The 21,790-nt window shown below is 42.2% G+C and overlaps 2 protein-coding genes across 3 annotated transcripts in view; one reads left to right on the forward strand and one right to left on the reverse strand.

Annotated features, from left to right (window-relative positions):
* SERPINE3 (serpin family E member 3) overlaps positions 1 to 21,790 on the forward strand; it is a 32,174-nt gene that overhangs the window by 8,083 nt on the left and 2,301 nt on the right. For both annotated transcript variants that reach the window (XM_007193711.3, XM_007193710.3), the window contains exons 4-8: positions 403 to 612; positions 2,580 to 2,778; positions 9,461 to 9,561; positions 20,318 to 20,404; positions 20,917 to 21,000. In XM_007193711.3, the coding sequence (XP_007193773.2) occupies positions 403 to 612; positions 2,580 to 2,778; positions 9,461 to 9,561; positions 20,318 to 20,404; positions 20,917 to 21,000 (681 nt within the window). The remainder of the gene's footprint in view (positions 1 to 402; positions 613 to 2,579; positions 2,779 to 9,460; positions 9,562 to 20,317; positions 20,405 to 20,916; positions 21,001 to 21,790) is intronic.
* Positions 3,068 to 21,790, reverse strand: part of INTS6 (integrator complex subunit 6) — a 107,184-nt gene continuing 88,461 nt past the window's right edge. The window contains exons 19-20 of the transcript XR_009005867.1: positions 8,756 to 8,908; positions 3,068 to 3,441 (exon numbers count right to left, since the gene is read on the reverse strand). The gene's annotated coding sequence lies outside the window, so the exon portion shown is untranslated. The remainder of the gene's footprint in view (positions 3,442 to 8,755; positions 8,909 to 21,790) is intronic.

Raw genomic sequence — 21,790 nt, forward strand, 5'->3', positions numbered from 1 at the left:
TCAAGTCCGTGCCCTGGACGTTGCTGTGTAAACACAGACTCTGCCAGGCATGAGGCCCAGCAGCATTTGGGGCCACGGGGGTGGGGGGTAGAGGCGACACCGTGCAGCGTCTCCCATCACAGCGCCCAGTCCCTCCCAGGGGTCTGTCTGAGCTGCGCAGGCCTCGCGCTTCCTGGGAACCGGTCCCAGCCGGAACACAGCCGGTACAAGCCAGAGCATCCCAAGCTGTTCGGAAAAAAATTAAAGCATGGTCTCCAACCACAGCTCGTTGCAAACACTACAGTTCCACAACTAAGTACCAACAAGCAAGCTACAAACCCAGTTTCGGGGATGCCTTGGCACCCGGGAGGCTGTGCACGCAGGCGCCGGCGTCACAGCCGGCGCTCCGCTCTCTGCTCGCAGGCGAGCGCGCCGCGGGCTCCACGTGGGAGCAAGGCGGCGGCGGCGGCGGCGTGGGCTCCGCACAGCTGGTGCTGGTGAGCACCGTGTCCTTCCAGAGCGCCTGGCGGCACCGATTCTCCTTCTCGGACACTCAGCTCCTGCCTTTCACCTGTGCGCGGGACGTCGTCCTCCAGGTCCCCATGATGTACCAAACGGCTGAGGTCAACTACGGTGAGCCGCGAGAGCCGCGAGAGCCCGGGAGGGAGCCGTGAGGGCAGGAGGGGAGGCCAGGGCTTCGCTCTGAAAGGATGGGGCTGAGCATCCCTGCGATAGCCTCGGCTGTGCGGGGCCCACGGAGGAAGGACAGACCAGGGAGCCGGAGACTCTCAGGATAGTGAGGGAGCAGACGGGGAAGAGACACCAGATTTCATGCCTGTCCTTTCCTTCTGCGCTGAGTAAAGGGGGGAGTTAGTGTGAAACCAAGAATGTTTGGGCAAATCCCTTCCCCTGGCAGGCACTCCCGTAAAATGAACACCGGCCTCAGCGTTCGGTGCTGAGAAAGGATGGAAGGTTGAGAGTCCAGTCTAGAAGGTTCTCGAGAGCATGTCCACCCGAAAGTGCCACTGGCCTGAAATACCAGGGTTCTCTGCCTGCCCACCCTGCCCACTGTCACTCATCCCCCTCGCGGTGGAAGTACGCCAGGCTGCACCCCAAACCATTAGACTGGTGTGTGCTGTGGATGCTCTGGTGGGGCCCCAACGAGGCCGGGGGGGGGGGGGAGGGACCCCGCTGCCCATCCCCCGCTGCCCTGCCCCCTCCACACCTCCTCTCCCGGCACCCCGCCAAACCCTGGTTTGCAGGCTCAGCTCCCTCCGGCTTGTGGGACTAATTATGTTGTTATTCACTAATTAAGCCAGCGAGACTTGAATCAGTGTTTTAGGAACTTTGGTGTGTAGAAAACTTGCTATCATCCTGGTTTGATTCCATACAGGACCCTTGTGAGTTCTCAGGGAATTTATTCATTAGTTTATTCAACCAATACTTATTAATTGAGGTCAAGTAAGATGGGAATGAAAGAACGTCTATTGAATAAGTAAAATATACCTTTACAGCGGATTGTAGTTCTTGCTCCTAACACTTTCCCGTCGCTGCTGTGACCCAGGCTGCTTGATCTGTCCGCTGGGCGTTGGCTGGCAGGCAGGCTCTGAGAGGCTCTCGCCCTCCCCAGCGTACAGTGCACGGTGGCTGGCACGTAATGGAGGCTGAGCAAATATTTATTGAACAGATACAATAAGGAGTATGAACCATGCCCCTGTCTTTCCCCACTGATTCTAAGATTTTGCCTTAGTGACCCGCCAACTCAGCTGTCCCTCGACACTAAGGCCCAGGCCTCCCGGTCCTCCCAGGGAAGGGATCAGGCCTGGAGCTCCACCCAAGACCGGGGCTGCCACAAACCGCCAGGTCTCCCCAGCCCAGCTGGATGCTGCATGTTACTTGCCCATCTTGCCCTGTCACCGAGTCTGCCCACTGCCTCTGCATTCACCAGCAACCCTCGCCGGGTCTTCTGATCTCTGGCCATCAGGGTCTGCTGCCACCTGCCACCGTCCCATCACACGCTTCTGAAACAAGGCTCTGCCCAATGGCCTGGACTTGGCCTCAGCCAGCCATTGCCATTGCCCACAAGCTCCCAGCTGTCCATCCTGAGACCTACAGGGTACAAATTACATCAGGTCAAATCCAGCCCGGACTCCTGTTTCATTAGCCTGTGCAGTGCTTTAAAAATTGAGACATTTCCCGTGACATCTGGGTTTAGAGCTTTTGTCGAAAGATAGGAAAATGTGGCACAAAGAGCCTGGGTCCTGACATGGCCACAACAAGCCAGGATTGGACTGGCTGCCCCTTTAAGACAGGCTCTCCCGTGTGCCATTGTCCCCACCCTGCCCAGCCGCTGCCGGCCCTGGGACTCCAGCCCCATGAGAATATCTTAGAGATGTTCTAGGTCTTAGGAGTAGAAAAGATGGCCACAGCTCCCCACAGTCTTTGGCCTCAAACTGCTCCCTGAGGGGGAGGTGGACACCGTGTTTGTTAATAAAATGCATTGTTTGCTGTTCTGTGAGCTGGCCCTTCCCAGGGTCTGGCACTGTTTGGTTCCCTGGGCTCCTGGGACAGAACTAACCCCCCATCCGCTGAATCCCCAGGCCAGTTCCAGGACCCCGCGGGCCATCAGGTAGGGGTGCTGGAGCTGCCGTACCTGGGAAGTGCGGCCAGTCTCCTCCTGGTGCTGCCGAGAGACAGAGACACCCCACTGAGCCACATTGAGCCTCACCTCACAGCCAGCATTCTCCACATCTGGACCTCCAGCCTGAAGAGAGCCAGGATGGACGTGTTCCTGCCCAGGTGAGCAGCTGCGTTGTCCTGACGGGGGGCTCTGCAGCCTGCTCCAGTCAGCCAGACCTGGAACCCAGGCGGCCTGACTCGAGGGTCTGTACAGTTACCTTGGGGGAATGTGCCCTAAGTCTTATCACATCCTAAGAGTATACAACCATCATTTCCAAAACCAAAGAGGCAAGATCGCTTGCGCAGTTGAGCAAATACAGATATAATTCTGATCTGAAGGCAAATTAAAGCATACAAATTCAAGACTTTAAGTCCTTGTGCTGAAAGTTTTATTCTTTCTAAATAAAGGTAAGCCTTTCTTTAAGAAAACCCAATGGGTACCAATACAAACCCCAATAGGTCAAAAAGTTAAATGATGGTGCTGGATTTTGCTTCTGCAAAACAAAGCCTATTTGCAAACCTCATTACTTTACAAAGGATTTCTCAACGAACATCTTTAAATGATAAGCTTCTCCGGTACATTTGAAATCAGAGTAAATGCATAATTAATTTGTAGACCAGCATTAAGCAAGAAAATTATCCGAGGGCTCATTTGCAGCGCGTGGATTCTTCGTGCGCCTTCCCACTGGCCGCCTTGGGCTCCTCCACTGACCAGGCTGTCAGCAGCGCTGAGCCAGAGGCCTTGGCAGTGGTCCCTCGAGGAGTTAAAAATAAGTCCAGGCACTGGAACAAAAACACACAGAGACCCAGTGAGTGAAGGGCCAAGGTCTAAAGTGGGATCCGGCATAGCGAGGGCAGAAGGTGAACTACTCTCTAAGACAAAGCCTATCTCTCCAAGCGAAATATTTAGACCCCAAATCAAAGTCCAAAGACTGGCTATTTCAACAGATCTCTCTGGCATGGAGCAGAAACAGCCCTGATCTTTCTGTTACGTTTGAGAGAAGCTCAGCAAAGGAAGAAGAGCATTCAAGGCTAAAAGTGGAGAGAAGATGCAGGCAGGTGCAGGAATTTGCTACAGTCTTTTTGAGCATATGAGGCAGATGGCTGGCCTTGTCCTGGCGCAGCTGATGTAAGGAAGAGGCCCCAGGGAGGTGCCTAGCTCCACTGCAAACTCTTCACTGGTGCTGAATCTGCCTTTAGAACTTGCAAACCCTTGAGGAATGATCCTAAAAAACTTTGGAGGACAGAGAAGGGACAGGAAGGCAGAGGTCATAGTAACCCAAGTATTGCTTCACACTTGACCTCATCCAGATTTAAAAAAAAAAAAAAAAAATTAATCTCCCTAAGACTGCCTGCTGTCTGAGAAGGATAGGAGATTTTAGGGAAATAAAACTCCCCTTCCCTTTTAGGGCTATTTCACAAGTAAAACTAACCAAGTTTTTAAAAAAAACTAGCTTTAAGCCCTTTATGGAATAAAGAAAGAAGTAAAAACTATTTTAGGTCTAGATTTGGGTACAAAACTTTGGACCATGGTAGACACAAGTCAGCTTTTGGGCAAGAATTTTCCTCTAGTTCCACAAATCATTGATTCATCACTTAGTATGACCTGCTCTAAAGTTAGCCTGCATATTTTACTTAGTAAGAGCAAAAACTTGGGCACTCTGTGGGTAGCCAGGCAAAAATTGTATGGCAATGACGTGTGCCTTCTGGTTAAACGTCACCAAGCAGTGCATCAGTAGATTCTGGATGAATTATGATATCTACCTTCCAAAGTAAACTTTTATTTATAAAGAAATAAAATAGAATATATAAGGACTGTCAGTCTTCATTAGGAACATTATCAGACCAAAAGAATAATCAAGAAAACCCACAAGAAAGACTAATTATGTCAAATATATATTTGTTTAATGAGTGAAACACTTAGTTTTTAGGTCAACCAAGTGGGAAGCCAAACAATGAGCATTTTTTTCTTATATTAGACATGATATGTGCATCTTCTTAAACCCACCAGATCTCACATATCCCAGATGCGTTTGCCCTTCCTTCAAGGAGCTGCTGATCGTCATCATGTGTAGTTTGTGCTTTTCTGAGGGTGTTTTCTTGCTTTCTTTTTAAATTGAGAGATAATTCACGTACCATAAAATCCATTCTTTTAAATGGATTTACAATTAAAGTGTACAATGCAGAGGTTTTTAGTACATTTGCAAAGTTGCGCAACCATCACCACTATCTAATTCCAGAACTTCGTCATCACCTCACAAAGAGACTCCACACCCTTTAGCAGTCACTCGCATCCCCCTCACCCCAGCCCTAGGCAATCTGCTTTCTCTCTCTGTGGATTTGTCTTTTCTGGACATTTCACATAAATGAAATTTTGCAATACATGGCCTTTTGTGTCTGGCTTCTTTCACTTGGCATAATGTGTCTTCAAGGTTCATTCTTGTTGTAGCCTGTGTCAGTACTTCATTCTATTTTATGGCCAAGTAATATTTCATTGTGTGGATATACTACATTTTATTTATTCATTCATCCATGTATAGACATTTGGGTGCCAAGACACTTTGTGGCTTGTTTCTGTTTTTTGGCTGCTACAAACATTCATGTGCACATTTTTGTGGCTATATATTTTCAGTTATTTTGGGTATATACCCTAGGAATGGAATTACCGGGTCATATGTTAACTCTACACTTTACATTTGAGGAACTACTAGGCAGTTTTCTAAGTGGCTGCACCATTTTACACTCCCACCAGCAATGTACGAGGGTTCCAGTTTCTCCATATTCTTGTCAACACTTGCTATTGTCCTTTTTTTCCCTAAGACCCTCTTCATGTTTAATGGGTACAGAGTTTCAGTTTGCGATGATGAGAAAGTTCTGGAGTGGATACTGGTGATGATTGGACAACAATGTGAATGTACTTAACACCACTGAATTATACACTTAACATTGTTAAAAGGGTAAATTTTATATAATGTATATTTTACCATAATTTTTCTAAAGGCCCCTCTTTATGGAGGCAAGGGAGATAGGGAAAGGGAAAAGACTGCCTTCCCAAATTGTGGATTAAAAAGTAGGGATGTTATAAAGCTTGCACTCAGGAACCTTGTCGTTATTCTTAGTTATATTAGTCAGGATGCGTTCACCTCCTCTGCCCTTCAGCAATGCCCTCCTCTGTGCTTTGGCCTCCTCCTCAGGCTGGGGGCAAGTCGCTGCAGCCTGGGTGACCTCACAACTGTGTGTGACAACAGCTGTAGGGGGAAGCCCCTGTCTTTTTGATTAGCGCCATTATGGCACGTGAAGTGGTCTCTCAGTCTGACTTTCATTTATATTTCCCTAAAGACTACTAATGTCAACAATCTTTTCATGTGCTTGTTGGCCATTTATATATCTTTTTTGGAGAAATATCTATTTGAATTCTTTGTTCATTTTTAAATTGGTTATGTGTCTTTTTATTGTTGAATTACAATAGTTCTTTCTATATTCTAGATACAAGCTCCTTATCGGATACATGATTTGTAAATATTTTCTCCCATTTTGTGGGTTGTTGTCTTTTCACTTTCATAATGGTATCCTTTGAAGCACAAATGTTTTTATTTTGATGAAGTTTAATCTATTTTTGTTGTTGTTTCTTGTGGTTTTTTTTGGTGTCATACCTAAGAAACCATTGCTTAACCTAGGTCACATAGATCTATGTCTATGTTTTCTCTAAGAGTTTTCTAGTTTTCACTCATATTTAGGTCTTTGATCCATTTTGAATTAATTTTGGGTATGGGATGAAGTAGAGGTCCAACATCATCCTTTGCATGTGGCTCTCCAGTTGTTTCAGAGCCATTTATCGAAAAGCCTATTCTTTCTTCCCATTGAATTTTCTTGGTGCCCTTGTCAAAATCAATTGGCCATAAGTGTATATAGGTTTATTTCTAGACTTTCAATTTTATTCCATAGGCACAAATATCTATACTTTTGCCAGTACCACACACACTCTTGACTGATTACTATAGCTTTTTAATATGTTTAGAAATCAGCAAGTGTGAGTCCTTCAACTTTTTCTTTTTTAAGATTGTTTTGGCTATTCTGGGTCCCATGCATTTCCATATGAATTTTAAGATCAGCTTATCAGTTTCTGCCAAATAAACAGCTAGAATTTGGTAAGGATTTTGTTGAATCTATAGATTAATTTGGGGAATAATTGCTTTATAACAACATTAGGAGTTTCAACCCATGAACACAAGATGTGTTTCATTTTATTTAGATTTTCTTTAGTTTTTTCCAACAATGTTTTGTAGTTTTCCATGTACAAGTCTTGCACTTCTTTCATTAAATTTATTTCTAAGTATTTTATTCCTTTTTGATGCTATTGTAAATGGGATTTCATTTTCAGATTGTTCTTTGCTAGTATAAAGAAACACAGTTGATTTTTGTATCTTGATCTTATAACCTGCCACTTTGATGAACTCACATATTAGTTCTAATAGTTTTTTCTGTGTGTGTGTGTGTGTATTCCTTAGGATTTTCTATATACAAGACCAAGTCATCTGTGAACAGATATACGTTTACTTCTTTCTTCTGATTCTGGATGCATTTGCTTTCTTTTTGTTGCATAATCGCCCTGCACACCCTTCAGTACAGTGTTAAATAGAAGTGGTGAACATCCTTATCTTGTTCCTGATCTAGGGGGAAAGCATTCAGTCTTTCACCGTTAAGGATGATGCTAGCTGTGGGAGTTTTATAAATGCCCATTTTGAGGTTGAAGAAGTTCCCTTCTATCCCAAGTTTGTTGAGTGGTTTTTGATTTTATGAAAGAATTCTAGATTTTGTCAAATGCTTTTTCTGCATCTCTTGAAATGATCACGTGGCCCTTGTCCATTATTTCATTAATATGGTGTTTTACCTGGATTGATTTTCATATGTTGAACCCACCTTGCATTTCTGGGATAAATCCCACTTGCTCGTGGGGGATTTCTATGTTGCTGGATTCAATTTGCTAGTATTTTGTTGAGGATTTTTACGTCTATATTCATAAAGGACACTGGTCTGTCGTTTTCTTGTGATATCCTTGTCTGGTTTTGGTAAAGGGTATTTTTTTTAAACTCAAGATATTTTTGTAGCATTTCTTCTGGACTGGCCTTTGTAGCCATGCAAAAAACAAATCACTGTCGTCTTTCATAGTCACACCTCGCTTTTACTATTGTCTTTAGGTACTAAAAATGATATTACCCAATTTTATCACCTACCATAACCTCCATACTTGGCTTCAAATGTGCCTTGGCTCTTTCTCAATATCACTGCAAAACAATAAAACCACAGTGGTAACAATAAAGTGCATGAGCTTCACTGGGCGTTGTTCTGAGGACTTAACAAGGACTGTTTCATTTAATCTTCACAAAGCTAAGAACTAAGCACTAGTATTAGGCTCATTTCACAAGCAAGGAAACTGAGGCAAAGAGAGGCAAAGTAACTTGCCCTGGGTCCCTCAGGTAGTAAGAGGCTGAGCCAGCTCTCAGACCCCGGCACTGGATTCCCAAGTTCATGTCCTTAACCACTGTGTTTCAGCATTAAGAGTTCTCAAAAGAATGCAGTTTAAGGAAGAAAATTTCAGAAAAGGTGATCCAAAAATTTTTTGAGAACTATCAGCATACTTAGAGAAAGCTTGTGCCTTTTTCTGAAACTATTGAACAGATTCAAAACACACATATATGAGAAAATCTGATTCCTTTGTTTAAAATATTGGTTACATTGTCTTGTATGGCAGTGAAGAACTTTGATATTGTGCAGTATTTTTAATCTCCTGCAAGTTCCACATGGTTTACGGAAATGACCATCTAAATTCCATTTTGAACTTTTTTATTCTCAAAGAAAAATAATGTCAGCCGTAGGTTTAAAGGCTCCTTCAACGTTAAAGTTTTAAATGCCTTGCCCTTGAAGAAACATGAGGAAGTTGGCATGCTGATTCTTCCCGCTCTCGGGACTTGCTAGGAAAACCAAAGACCCACGTTGCACACAGCAAACATGAAAATATGTTGTATCAAAGATGAACACATTAAATGAGACACTCTATCAATTGGCAGTTAGTCAACAACTTCTTTTCTGCACCTACTGTGTGAGAAGCCACCCGGGATGCGAGGTAGTGAAGTGTAGACGCCAAGAGCACAGGCTCTGTGCTCAGCCTCATCTGAGTTGAGCTCCACCGCGTACTCAGGACGTCCTCTTGGGCCGGCTTCTTAAACTCTTTAAGCCTCAGTTTTCTCATCTGTAAAATGAGGATAATAATAACATAGTTACGTGAAGATGAAATGAGAGAATACACATAAAGTACTTGTTGTAGTGCCTAGCACATGGTAAGCACTCATTAAATATTAGTTATTATGAGGAACTAAAAATTGACCAGCCTCTCTTCTCAAATAGTTTACAGTATCATAAATAACAGTAACAGGAAGCAGAATGTTCTATACATCAGAGGAGTAGAACAAACAAAGTGTTTAAAGGGGCCTTAAGAACTGACCCTTACAAAACAGCTGGGGAAGAGGAGGGGTAACAATTGAACTGAGCTTAGAGGAAAGGTCTCAAGGGAGACCTGGAAAAAAACAGCAGAAGCAAAGGTCCAGAGCTGGGAGAGAGTGCTGTGTGGTCAGATTAGTCAGGGGGTCGGGGGTCTGGGAAGGAGCAATGACAGATGAAGCTGGAAATGAGCCTGGAGATCCCTGACTTTCAAGTGAGGGGGTTTGGTTGTCATGTGATGTGTATGAAAGTCCACTGAGTGAGAATTTTAGGTGAAAGTTGATGGTTTGTTTTTGTTTTTTAGGTTTAGGATCCAAAATCATTTCAACTTGAAAAACATTTTATATTCCTGGGGAGTTACCGATCTCTTCGACCCACTCAAAGCTAACTTGAAAGGAATTTCAGGTAACACCAGTTCTTCTTCCAAGCTTATTAGCATTGTGTTTGGGGCAGTTTTTAATCAGTAATCATGCACTGATTAAGGGATTCTCATCTACAGAGCCTTCAGAGGTAAACAGCCAGAGTTAACATCGTTTAAAAGAATTTAAAAAGTGCTTTGCTTTATATAAGAATTTGTTGCTTCAGATAACAGATTTGGGTTGGACTTTGTTGAGGAGGGGGTGTTTCTTGAGACCACCTCTAAGCACCGTTTTCGGATGCCACCTTCAGAGTAAAGTCAGTGACCACAGGACACAATACAACTCCCCTCCTCTGCCCGGCATGACTAGGAGATGCCAGAGACATTGGTGCAACAGAGCCCTTCATTCTGACCTCCTGCTGTCCTGCTGGCCTCACGGTCACTCTGTTTCTACCTCCCCTCCCACCCTTCCTGTACCTCTCTGTCCTCTTCTAATGAGCTAACCTCAGAACTTACCCTCATCCATCCAACTTCCTTTCTTCAAATTACTCATCCATCTACAATCTTGCCTTAAAATGTCCTCCCTCCCAGAGTCTATATTCAATTTCTTGGCTTGCAGTAGACAAGCTACTCCTAATCAATAGGATCTGTATTCACGTATGGTCTGACAGACTTACATCTAATGTTACAAGAGAGTGGAATGTCAGAACCTTATCTTCCAGAATCCTCTCAGGAGACCACTGGCTAAACTATTGCCAACTCCAAAGGCTCAGGTTCATTTCTGCTCTGGATGGTAAATTATCTATACGAAGATGACACTGGAGCAGGCATAGCCATTGGCCTTGATGTTTTCCTTGCCTGATGAGCTTGTGAAATCTCTGTTTTGAATGCTAGAACCTCACAGCACAGATAAGTTTTCTAAAGGCTTGCTCAGATTTCTTTAAGCAATCACAGAAGAACATGGGAGTTTGGTCCACAAGAGAAGTCTCAGCTTGGGCATTAGATGTGACCAGTTAGATGGCCCATCAAATAAAACACAGGAGGAAGGATCTATTCTAGACTGTTTATAATCCACCAGCTCTGAACTCATTGCCGAAACAAGCAAAGAGATAAGCAAAGTGATAGTCCAGTTTGGGTACAGTGCCCCAACAATGCTTGGCACACAGTGGATATCCAGTAAATACTGTTGACTTCGTTGAATGACTCTACCAGAAATTTTGCCTGGTGACACAGACATAATCTAGCACTGCCAGGAAAAGAAGAAGATTAGAGCAAAAGGATGAGAAGCAAGGAAAGAGCAAGGGATGAAGAACTTGAGTGCACTCTGTCTTTAATAACCTGCAGAATCCAATCACAGTATCTTTTTGTGGCTCTGGAGCTCAGCTATGGCATTCCTGTTTTGATCATCCTAGTTCAAAACTTTGGGGCCATTCCGACCTTTTCTTCCACACCACTACATTCAAGTAATCACTGTGACTCACTGCTCCTTCCTGGTTCTCAAACCTCTCTGCCTTTATGTCTTAGAAGTGCATCCTAAAATGCAGTCAGTTCTGTGTCCTCAAACAGGACTGAGCTCAACCCACATCGTGCAGCTCCCCTATTGGTAAAGACTTCTGAGGCCCATAGCTCCTTTGATAAGATCTAACAAGCAGCTTAGCTTTAAAAAGAACCTTTTAAAATACCCAACCTCTTGTTTTATAATGCAATTAAAGCCTACTTATATTTGCTCCAATCAGCAGAAATATAGGCTCATGGATCTGGCTTGTTAAATAATTATCAAGCAGTTACCATGCGCCAAGTGGGAAGCTTGCATGCATGTTTCCTACAGATAAAACACCTCTACCTTACAATCTTCTCCCATAAAGTTTTGTTCCTCTAATGCAGGGGTCACCATATGGTGGCCCACCACCTCTTTTTATAAATAAAGTTTTATTGAAACGCAGCCACTCCCATTCATTTACAAATCATCCGTGGTTGCTTTCCTGCTATAATGGCAGAATTGAGATGTTGCAACAGACGCCACATGGTCTGCAATGGCTAAAATATTTAATATCTGGCCTTTTACAGATAGAGCTTGCCAACTAAAATATTGCTTTCCAATGCTGTTCTTTAAACATAATCAAAAGATGAGTCACTTCTGTGCCCGAGTAAGCTGTTGACTTAATTCTGGAGACATGGCCACTGAATCTCTCTAACAAATCATCGTATCATGCCTGAATGGGGTATCCACCACGCACCTCACATCTTAACTTGCGGAAATGAAATTCTTTATCATATAGCAAAGCATCAGCAGAGAGCTCGTCAGAGAGTAAATGATCAGAAAATGCCGGCCTCCCATCTTACAATTAACAAAGGGTTGCAAACAGTTTTGTGCTATTGATGGAAACTAAACAACCACAGGGAACATTTGGCTTTTTCTTTCCATTTGATTCCAAAGCCCAGAATCATTTTACTCAAGTTCCCCTTCTCCATTTAAAAGTCACTCATCTCTCCTTTCATGGCATCAGATCCTTTTTTGGCTGCATGAAGAACTTGCTTGATATCATTTCAAGGCCCAACTGAGACCAGGGTATAATTTTCCTCCCAGACAACCTTGACACTACATGTTATGAAGCTTTTAAGAATAATTCCAGTTTCACTTACACTAAAGACATCAGCTAGAGATACCCTTTTTGAGCAATCCCACTTCCTATAGGATGAGCAGGCTTTGATACCAACCCATGCTTCCTAATCCAAGAAATACTCCTTGTGCACCAACTTGAAACTTTGAAGAAACTGTCTTATTCTTGACTTTTATAAGTGAATAGTTTTCAATCTCTGCTCATGAAGAAGTTCAAGTTCCCTGTTACTATGATGTGAATGAGGAAACCACCCACAGTTGTTTGGTTGTGTACTGAAGTTAACTTATGCCATACCAGATGACTGGGCAGAGCTGCAGTAGGTCATCAAGATGGCAATACAGGTCATTCCCGACTTCAGTCCCTTTCTCAAGAAGACCAACTAGCAACTATCCATAGACAAGTCACCATTGTGGAAATACTCCCACCAGGAGGTGAGGCTGAAGCACCCCTCTGAAACACAGAGACTGAGAAGGACCACATTAGAAAGCTAAGAGGAATGGCTACACTCTGACCACATCACCCCTCCTCCAGGCTGACAAAGCACTAGGTCTATGGTTTCTCCAGTGGGAAAAGAGAGCCCAAGGTAGACATTCAATGTTGCAGAACACATCCTGGTAGGCCCTCCCAGGTCTCTGATCTCAGGGAATCAGATAAGAGATGGAGAAGAGGGGCAAAGCTTACAGCAATCGGCACTCAAACCTTAATAGACCATATTGCAGTGGCTCCTGAGCAAAGACCCCAGCCAGCAGCAGTGCCCATCTGCAGAGCCAAGCCAGTGGCCCCATCTGGCCAGAGGGCTCAGTTGACAGTTCTGTGATTTGAGTCTCCAGTCAAAGGGCCATACTCCCAACCCACCCAGGCAGGAAGACAAATTCACAGCCCAACCCAACTGCCAAGCATAGCCTCAAGTCCTGCTCATCCAGGAAGCCTGGCCAGAGAACCCAGATAGCCAGGAAGCCTATCCTACAGCCCTGCTTGGGTGAAGAGCCAAGCCAGATGGCCTGCCCAACTGTTGAGCATAGGCCCTGACACCATATAACTAGGGAGCCTGATCAGTGACTCTGGACGGCCTTGGAGCCCAACCCATGGTACAACCAAGCCAGATCCCGGCCTGTCACCGCACCTGGCACAGAGCCCAGCTAACAGCACCACCCAGTTGGAAAATACAGCCTGAAACCCCACCTGACCAGGAATGATTGCAGAGCCCAGCCCATAACTGCCCAATCATGGTATCCAATCAGTGCACCATCCTGCCAGGGAACACAGCCTGCAACCTCACCCAACCAGAGGTGATTACAGAGCTAGTGGCCCAACCCAACCATAAAACATAGCCAGAAGCCCCACCTGAACAGGGAGCCCCCACAGTGGCCCCACTTGAACGCACAGTCCAGCCAGCAGACCCACCCAACCAAGTAACCCAGCCAGCAGCAACCCCTGCAACCTCAGAGCATATGCAGTAGCCTTGCTCAAACAGAGACCCTGATAGAGAGCCTTACTTGCCCATGACTGCTACCAGCTGACTGGTGAAGGTCTTTCCCTGCCAAAGCAAACCTGTGAAGTCTGGAAGAGGAGACTGCTTACTTAAATACATAGATATTAATGCAAGGAATGAAGGATCATGAAGAATCAGAAAAACATGAAACCACCAAAAGAAATAAATAAAGCTCCAATAACTACCCTAAAAAAATGGAGATCTGTTAACTGTCTAACAAAGAACTCTGAGTAATCCTCTTAAAGAAGTTCAGTAAACTACAAGAATGCACAGACAAACAAAATTAGGAAAACAGTGCACAAATAAGTAACAAGTTCAGCAAAGAAATAGAAACCATCAAAAAAACAAAACAGAAATCCTAAAGCGTAAGAATATAATGACTGCACTGAAGATTAAGAGAGCTTCAACAGCAGACTTTACCAAGCAGAGGAAAAAAAATTGGTGAACTAGAAGATAAGTCATTTGAAATTATCTAGTCAGAGGAGCAAAAAGAACAAAAGAGTGAAGAAAGCCTATGGGAGCTGGGGACATCCATCAAAAGAAACAATATATACATTATGGGAATCCCAGGAGGAGAAGAGAAAGAGAAAGGGATAGAAGGTCTATTTAAAACAATATTGGCTGAAAACTTCCCAAACTTGGAAACATAAATAAATGGGCATCCAGATTCATGAGGGCCCAATGACCCCAAATAGGTTGAACATGAAAAGGGCTACACTAAAACACATTATAATTAAATTGCCAAAAGTTAAAGACAAAAGAATTTTGAAAGCAGCGAGAGAGAAGAAACAAGTTACATACAAGGGAACCCCCATAAGACAATCAGTGGGTTTCTCAACAGAAACTTTGCAGGCCAGGAGAGAGTGGGATGACACATCCAAAATATTGAAAGAAAAAACTGTTAACCAAGAATACTATACTGGGGCTTCCCCGGTGGCGCAGTGGTTGAGAATCTGCCTGCTAATGCAGGGGACACGGGTTCGAGCCCTGGTCTGGGAAGATCCCACATGCTGCGAAGCAACTAGGCCTGTGAGCCACAACTACTGAGCCTGTGCGTCTGGAGCCTGTGCTCCGCAACAGGAGAGGCCGTGATAGTAAGAGGCCCGCACACCACGATGAAGAGTGGCCCCCGCTTGCCACAACTAGAGAAAGCCCTCGCACAGAAACAAAGACCCAACACAGCCAAAAAAAAAAAAAAAAAAAGAATACTATACTGGCAAAGCTGTCCTTCACGTATGGAGAGACAAAGACTTTCCCAAGCAAACAAAAGCTGAGGGAATTCATCACCAATAGACCTGCCTTACAAGATATGCTAAAGGACATTCTTCCAGCTAAAATAAAAGAATGCCAATTAACATTGTAAAAATGTATGAATGTGTAAAAATCACTGGTAATAGTAAATATATCATCAAAATCAGATTCTCTAATATTGTAATGGTGGTATATAATTAGTTAGAACTAATCAATAAGTTCAGTAAAGTTGTAGCATACAAAGTCAACATACAAATATGAGTTGTGTTTTTTATACACTAACAATGAACTATCTGAAAAAGAGATAAAATAATCCCATTTACAATTGCATCAAAAACAGTAAAGTACGTAGGAATAAATTTAACCAAGGGAATGAAAAATCTCTACAACGAAAACTACAACACATTGATGAAAGAAATTGAAGAAGATACAAATAAATGAAAAGACATCCTGTGTTCATGGATTGGAAGAATTAATGTTGTTAAAATGTCTATACTACCCAGACCAATCCTCAGATTCAATGCAATCCCTATCAAAATTCCAGTGTTTTTCACAGAAACAGAAAAAAAAAATCCTAAAATTTGTATGGAACCACAAAAGACCCAGAATAGCCGAAGTAATCCTGAGAAAGAACAAAGACGAAGGTGTCACACGTCCTGATTTCAAACTATATTACAAAGCTATAATAATTGAAACAGTACGGTACTGGCATAAAAACAGACAAACAAATGGAACAGAATTGAGACCCCAGAAATAAACCCATGCATATGGAGTCAACTAATATTTGACAGGGAAGCCAAGAATATTCAGTGGGGAAAAGATAGTCTCTTCAGTAAATGGTGTTAGGAAAACAGGATATTCACATGCAAAAGAATGAAACTGGACCCCTATCTTACACCACTCACAAAAATTAACTCAAAATGGATTAAAGACTTAACTGTCTGAAACCATAAAACTCCTAGAAGAAAACATAGTGGAAAACTCCTTGAAATTGGTCTTGGCAATTATTTTTTGGATATGACACCAAAAGCACAAACACCAAAAGCAAAAGTAAACAAGTGAAACTACATCAAACTAAAAGCTTCTTCACAGCAAAAGAAATAACTCACAAAATGAAAAGGCAACTTATTGAATGGGAGAAAATACTTGCAATCTACATATCTGTTAAGGGGTTAATATCCAAAATGTCTAAGGAACTCATACAACTCAATAGCAAATCATCATCATCATCCAATTTAAAAATGGGTAGAGGATCTGAATAGACATTTTTCCAAAAAGGCATCCAAATGGCCAACAGGTACATGAAAATGTGCTCAACATCGCTAATCATCAGGGAAATGCACATCAAAACAATGAGATATCACCTCACATCTGTGAGAACGGCTGTTATCAAAAAGATAAGAAATAGCAAGTGTTGGGAATTCCCTGGTGGTCCAGTGGTTAGGACTCCACGCTTTCACTGTCGAGGGCGCAGTTTCAATCCCTGGTCGGGGAACTTAAGATCCCACAAGTTGTGTGGCACAGCCAAAAAAAAAAAAAGAAAAAAAATAGCAAGTGTTGGTAAGGACGTGGAGAAAAGGGATCCCTTGTGCACTGTTGGTAGGAATGTAAATTGGTGCAGCCACTATGGAAAATAGTCAAATAGAACTACCATATGATCCAGCAATTTCACGTCTGGGTATATATCCAAAGGAAATTAAATCACTGTGTCACAGAGATATCTGCACCCTGATGTTCACAGTAGCATTATTTATAACAGCTAAGACATGGAAAAAAGCTAAGTGTCTATCAACAGGTGAACGGATAAAGGAGTTGCAGTACATACATATGCAATAGAATATTATTCGGCCATAAAAAAGAAAATCCTGCCATTTGCAACATTATAGAAAAACCCTGAGTGCATTATGGTAAGTGAATTAAGTCAGAGAGAGAAAGACAAATACCGTATGATCTCACATATATGTATAATCTGAAAAACCTAAACTCATAGAATCAGAGTGTACAATGGTGGTTGCCAGGGTGGGGAGAATGGATGAAGGTGGTCAAAGGGTACAGATGTAAGATATATTATTTACGATATATACATACGTAAAATATCACATTGTACACCTTAAATGTACACAATGTTACATATGGCAATTACATCTCAACAGAGCTGGGTGGGAGGGTGGGGAGAAAGAAAGACGTGAGGAGTGGGCTAGAGGAGAAGGATGGAGAAAGGAACTAACCACCTACTTTCAGAGGCCATTTCAGATTCTTTCCAGCACTCCCTCTGTATATGCTGGGCTGGGTGCTATGTGACACACACTTGATATCTACAACTAAGTGACAAGACGATGAGAAAGATAAACTAGAAGCAAATTCTGGCAATAACTTTTTCAAAGCCATTAATGTTGCCAATAGTAAGTGATAATAACTGGGAAGACAAAAGACACAGCAAATGATAATGTTTGTCCTGCTTTGTGAGAAGCTGAGGATGAAATGTAGGATTACTAATTTATATTTTGCAAATCTTACATTTACACAATGTCATATTATCAAAACTCTTAAGCCTTTTGAGAGGATGGCCAATCACATACAAAGAATGACGGGCTCCACTCACAAAGGGGAAGGGACACTAAAACAGTCTTTTGGATGAGATTTGCCAAAGACTCGTTCTGTGCTGTGCCCCTGTGATTCCAAGGACAGCAACCAACATTTCCTTACAAGTGAAATCAGATTAAAGAACATTAAGGCAGTTGTTTTTATGGGGAAATGAAACAAATGTACAGTGTGAGGAGTGTCGAGTATGCATTCATCCAACATTTACTAAACACAAATGTGTACCAAGCGTTATTATGCTAGTTGAGCAAAGTAAATATTTAAAATGAATAACACAGCTTCTGCTTTCTGGGAACTAACAATCTAATGAGGAAAGATGAGATGGAAATACTTATAGAAGATGTTATGGAAGAAAAAGAGAGTATGCCAGGGAGGGCAGGAAGAATTTTACCCGTTTGCTTTGGATATTGAAACGTAATATAGGAGCAGAAGAGTTTATTGTGGGGGGGAAGGCAGCTAGTTTCCCGAAGTATGTTCTGTAGAATGCTAACCTGGTAAATTTGGAGACAGGAGATAGTGTGGGTAGTTCCATGGTTAAACACTACATATTGTAGCCCTCCTGTGGAGATTCACTATGAACATTAGCAAATTAGCAGCTCTACGAAGTCCACTATTAAAAACAAAAGCACAAACCTACTCAACTTGCAGTTCCCATTGTAATTACTCATGGAACCCTTTTTAATAGAATAGCACCTTTAAACAACCTTGGGAACAAATTTTGGGGAAACAGGTTGTACGGCCGTCAATGGCACGAGACAGCTGCCAACACTGCAGGAGAGGATGAGCCCAAAGCCAGGAGAATCCCTTTGTGCTGATTTCATTAGTAGCATAACATTTCCAGAGCTACTTAACAAAAGTAAGCAAATAGGGATCTGTAATACGAGATCAAGCAAGAAAAACACAAACCCACAGATGACTCCTGAATCCTTATTTTGATCACAAATATTGGTCTTCTGAAATGTTAACTCTTACCAGAGATAAAATGTATGAGAGATGAGGATGCTGGGACATGACAGGCTATGGGTCTTAGCCTATGTCTGTGCAAACATGTAAATGTCAATTATTGGACCACTCCTGTAATATGATGGAGAAAAAAGCTACTTAAATGAAACCTCAGTTGCAGTTTCAAGAAATTCAAAGAGCCAAGCCCATCTAACCAAAAACTCATTCATACCAACCAGTCGACCCCATTTCTCACATTGTGCCAGGGTGCCTGTTCTCTAACACAAACGCATTTACTATATTCTAGCTGATAAAGAACCTTTGCTCATTTCATTAACATTTATTTTAAATGTTCAGATGGCATACTAGATAGTAACAAAGTCACAGATTAGTAAAAGCTTCTCATGACCATCAACCATTCCTTATACACACAATTCTGATCTGGGCACTGCATTTCAGTTTGCTCAATGAGTTAGTGAGACAGGCTAGTTATTGTAGAGAAATTTGTTTCTTTTCTAAAAGATCCTACAGAAAAAGACCAACTGCTACAACCAATCAGATTCTGCACTGGTTTTAGGACAAGTGATGGCAAGTGAATGTTTCCGTTGATTTTTCTCTTCCTCTGGCCCTTGTCTGGTTCCCTTCACTGACGCTGCAAAGTATCTGTTCCGTACAGTGAACACAGCCAACTCACAATTTCCTGTGTATGCCTTATTTACAAGATGGACGAAATGCTGCATATTCTGTACTCCACTGGTATCATTCTCTCACAGCATTCATTTGCCATCCCCTTGTATGTGCATGAGAAATGCAAAACAATTTAAATATTAGTCTAAGATCAAAGAAGCCCCCTCAAAATACATGTCCATCACAATGATTATTTTAAGACTCTTGCCACAGCTCCCTTTCCAGTGCGTGCTACAGTTGACTAGAACACACTTTTCCAAGGTGGTGGCGTCTGTATGGAAGGGTGGGGTGGAAATAGGCACTGCACCTGCTGTCAGAACACCTGCATATGCCCGACTGGACCTCTTGTCAAGTGTGTGGCCTCAGATGACTTCACAGCTCACTCTAAAATGAGAGGGTTGGACTGAATGATTTCTGAAGTTTCTTCTCATTCTAAAGATTCTTACTTTCATTCTTTGTGTTATCAAGTACCGTTTCACTGTGGAGAGTTGTTTAAAAATGATTGATGGCTAAATTACAAAAACCTGTCAATTCCTCTAACGCTTGGATCACTCAAGATTCCTATTTGCTAAGCCTATAATATCTTTGAAATTGTTGGCATACAACTATTATAGTTCTAACTTCTCATTTTCTTTGCAAATTCTAGCCAATAAGGCAAGATAATTGCATAACTGATATACTCAGTACACAGAATGCAGTCATGAGGCATGAGACATTTTTTATACACTGCCTTTTAAGGCCCATAGTACAAACCTCTGACTGTCATTTAAAAATGGCTCTTAAAATGCAGCCCAAGAAGGCATTCAAGGGAAATCATCTCAGAAGCTTGCTGAATGTGCAGATTCCTGGGCTCCAGAATTTGCATTTTAACACATACTATGGCAATTCTTATACCACCGAAATTTTAGAAATACTAAAGGAAAGGTTTCAACAGTAACTAGAAATTATTTTTGAAAACTATTGAAAAAAATGGGGCACAGCCCTGAATGTTAATCTGAGAGGGGTTATTTATTAGATAATTTACCAAATTTGAGGTTTTGAAAGTTGCATAAATTATTGTACCTTAAAATTTCCCAAACAAATCTCTTCCTAACTACACAGTAAGCAGCATACGAACAAGACGGTAAGTAAAGTCCATTCTTTAAAAATGTACTCAAATCTTTCAACTAAATGCAAATAAACAATCACATTTTAATGTCCTGGGATTAGGCCAAGATGGCGTTTATGTTTCTGAAGCAATCCACAAGGCCAAGATTGAGGTTTCAGAGGAAGGCACCAAGGCATCTGCAGCTACAGGTATGTCCCTAAGAGCACAGAGTGTCAGCAACACTCAGTCAGCTGCTTCCCCATTATCTCCCTTTGTTAGATTTATCCAGTTCAACCTTCACACTTCTAAGCCTCCCCACTAAAAACCCAAGTCCAGATGTAGTAGAGCATTCTAAAAAAAGAAATATTAACAGAACCAAGTTTTTGAAAAATGATGGGAGAAAAGAGATAGCCATTTTGAAAAGGATTTGTAGCATGACCCCATAAACAAGGAATAGAGTCATTCTGAAAATTACCTTCAGGAAGGAATTTATTCCATGGAATAATTTGAAAATAGGACACAGTGTTGGCTAAGTGGTATCTTTTCTCTTTAATTTTCCCATTTGCACCCCATCGTAACACTAAACAATGCTATATCATTAGGATACTTTTATTTCTCCAAAAATCAAGGCATATAAGTGACTTCGTATCCAATTTTAATAGTGACTTTCCTCAAATGAAGAGAAAATACAATGGGATTCTATTCTTTATCTTTCCTGCAGCTCTGTTGTTACTGAAAAGGTCTCGGATTCCTATTTTTAAAGCAGATCGGCCATTCATCTTTTTCCTGAGAGAACCCAACACAGGTATTACAGTTTCTTTTGATAGGAGTCACATAAATTAAATATTTATCAGCACCTCTCTAGCAACAAAGCCTCGTTTGTCCACCCTAACCTAAAACAAGCATTCCTTCTAGCTGGTTTCTATGGTGCTTCAGAAGCTTCTCAGTTGCTATGTCATGTATCCTGAGAAAGGGGAATATTTCATAACTACTGAGGAAACTAACATCCTCTGTGGCTTTTTTGCCTTCTGTTTCTCTCAGCTCATTTATAGTTGATATAGGTCTTTAAAAATTCAGGTTTCTACTTCTGGGGAGACTTTAAAAGTCATGAAAGTAAAATAAATGATAAATCTTTTTTCCCCATTGTTGCTGAGCTTTCTTGGCCTTGTAGGATGAAAGAATTCCTTCAGGCCACTAGAGTGTCCAAGCGGTCCTCTGGCTCTCAGCACCCCTAGTATCCTAGGGAATGCACCTGCATTTCTATAGTTTTTCTGTTGATCTTTCTCAAGCTTGCTAAAGTTACACAAAAATCAAATGTTTGCCCTAGTACTTGTTAAGTCCCACCATACAACCTCATCTTAATCCAAAGAGGGGATGGTACAGGCAGAGCCTTAGCACATCAGAAGGACAAGCAGAAGTCCTTTAAGCATCAACCACAGTGAACAAAGTACTCAAATTATTCCTCTTAATGTTGCCCCACCCTCTCTGGCAATTACTTATCAGCCTAGGAAAGAAAAAGATTCTCAGTAAAGAGTTGTTGGCAAGTCTAAACAATGTGTTAAAAAGAAATAGGATGGAACAAGACTAACAAAATC

The sequence above is a fragment of the Balaenoptera acutorostrata genome, chromosome 18 (assembly GCF_949987535.1).
Source record: "Balaenoptera acutorostrata chromosome 18, mBalAcu1.1, whole genome shotgun sequence".
In the NCBI taxonomy this organism is placed as follows: domain Eukaryota; kingdom Metazoa; phylum Chordata; class Mammalia; order Artiodactyla; family Balaenopteridae; genus Balaenoptera; species Balaenoptera acutorostrata.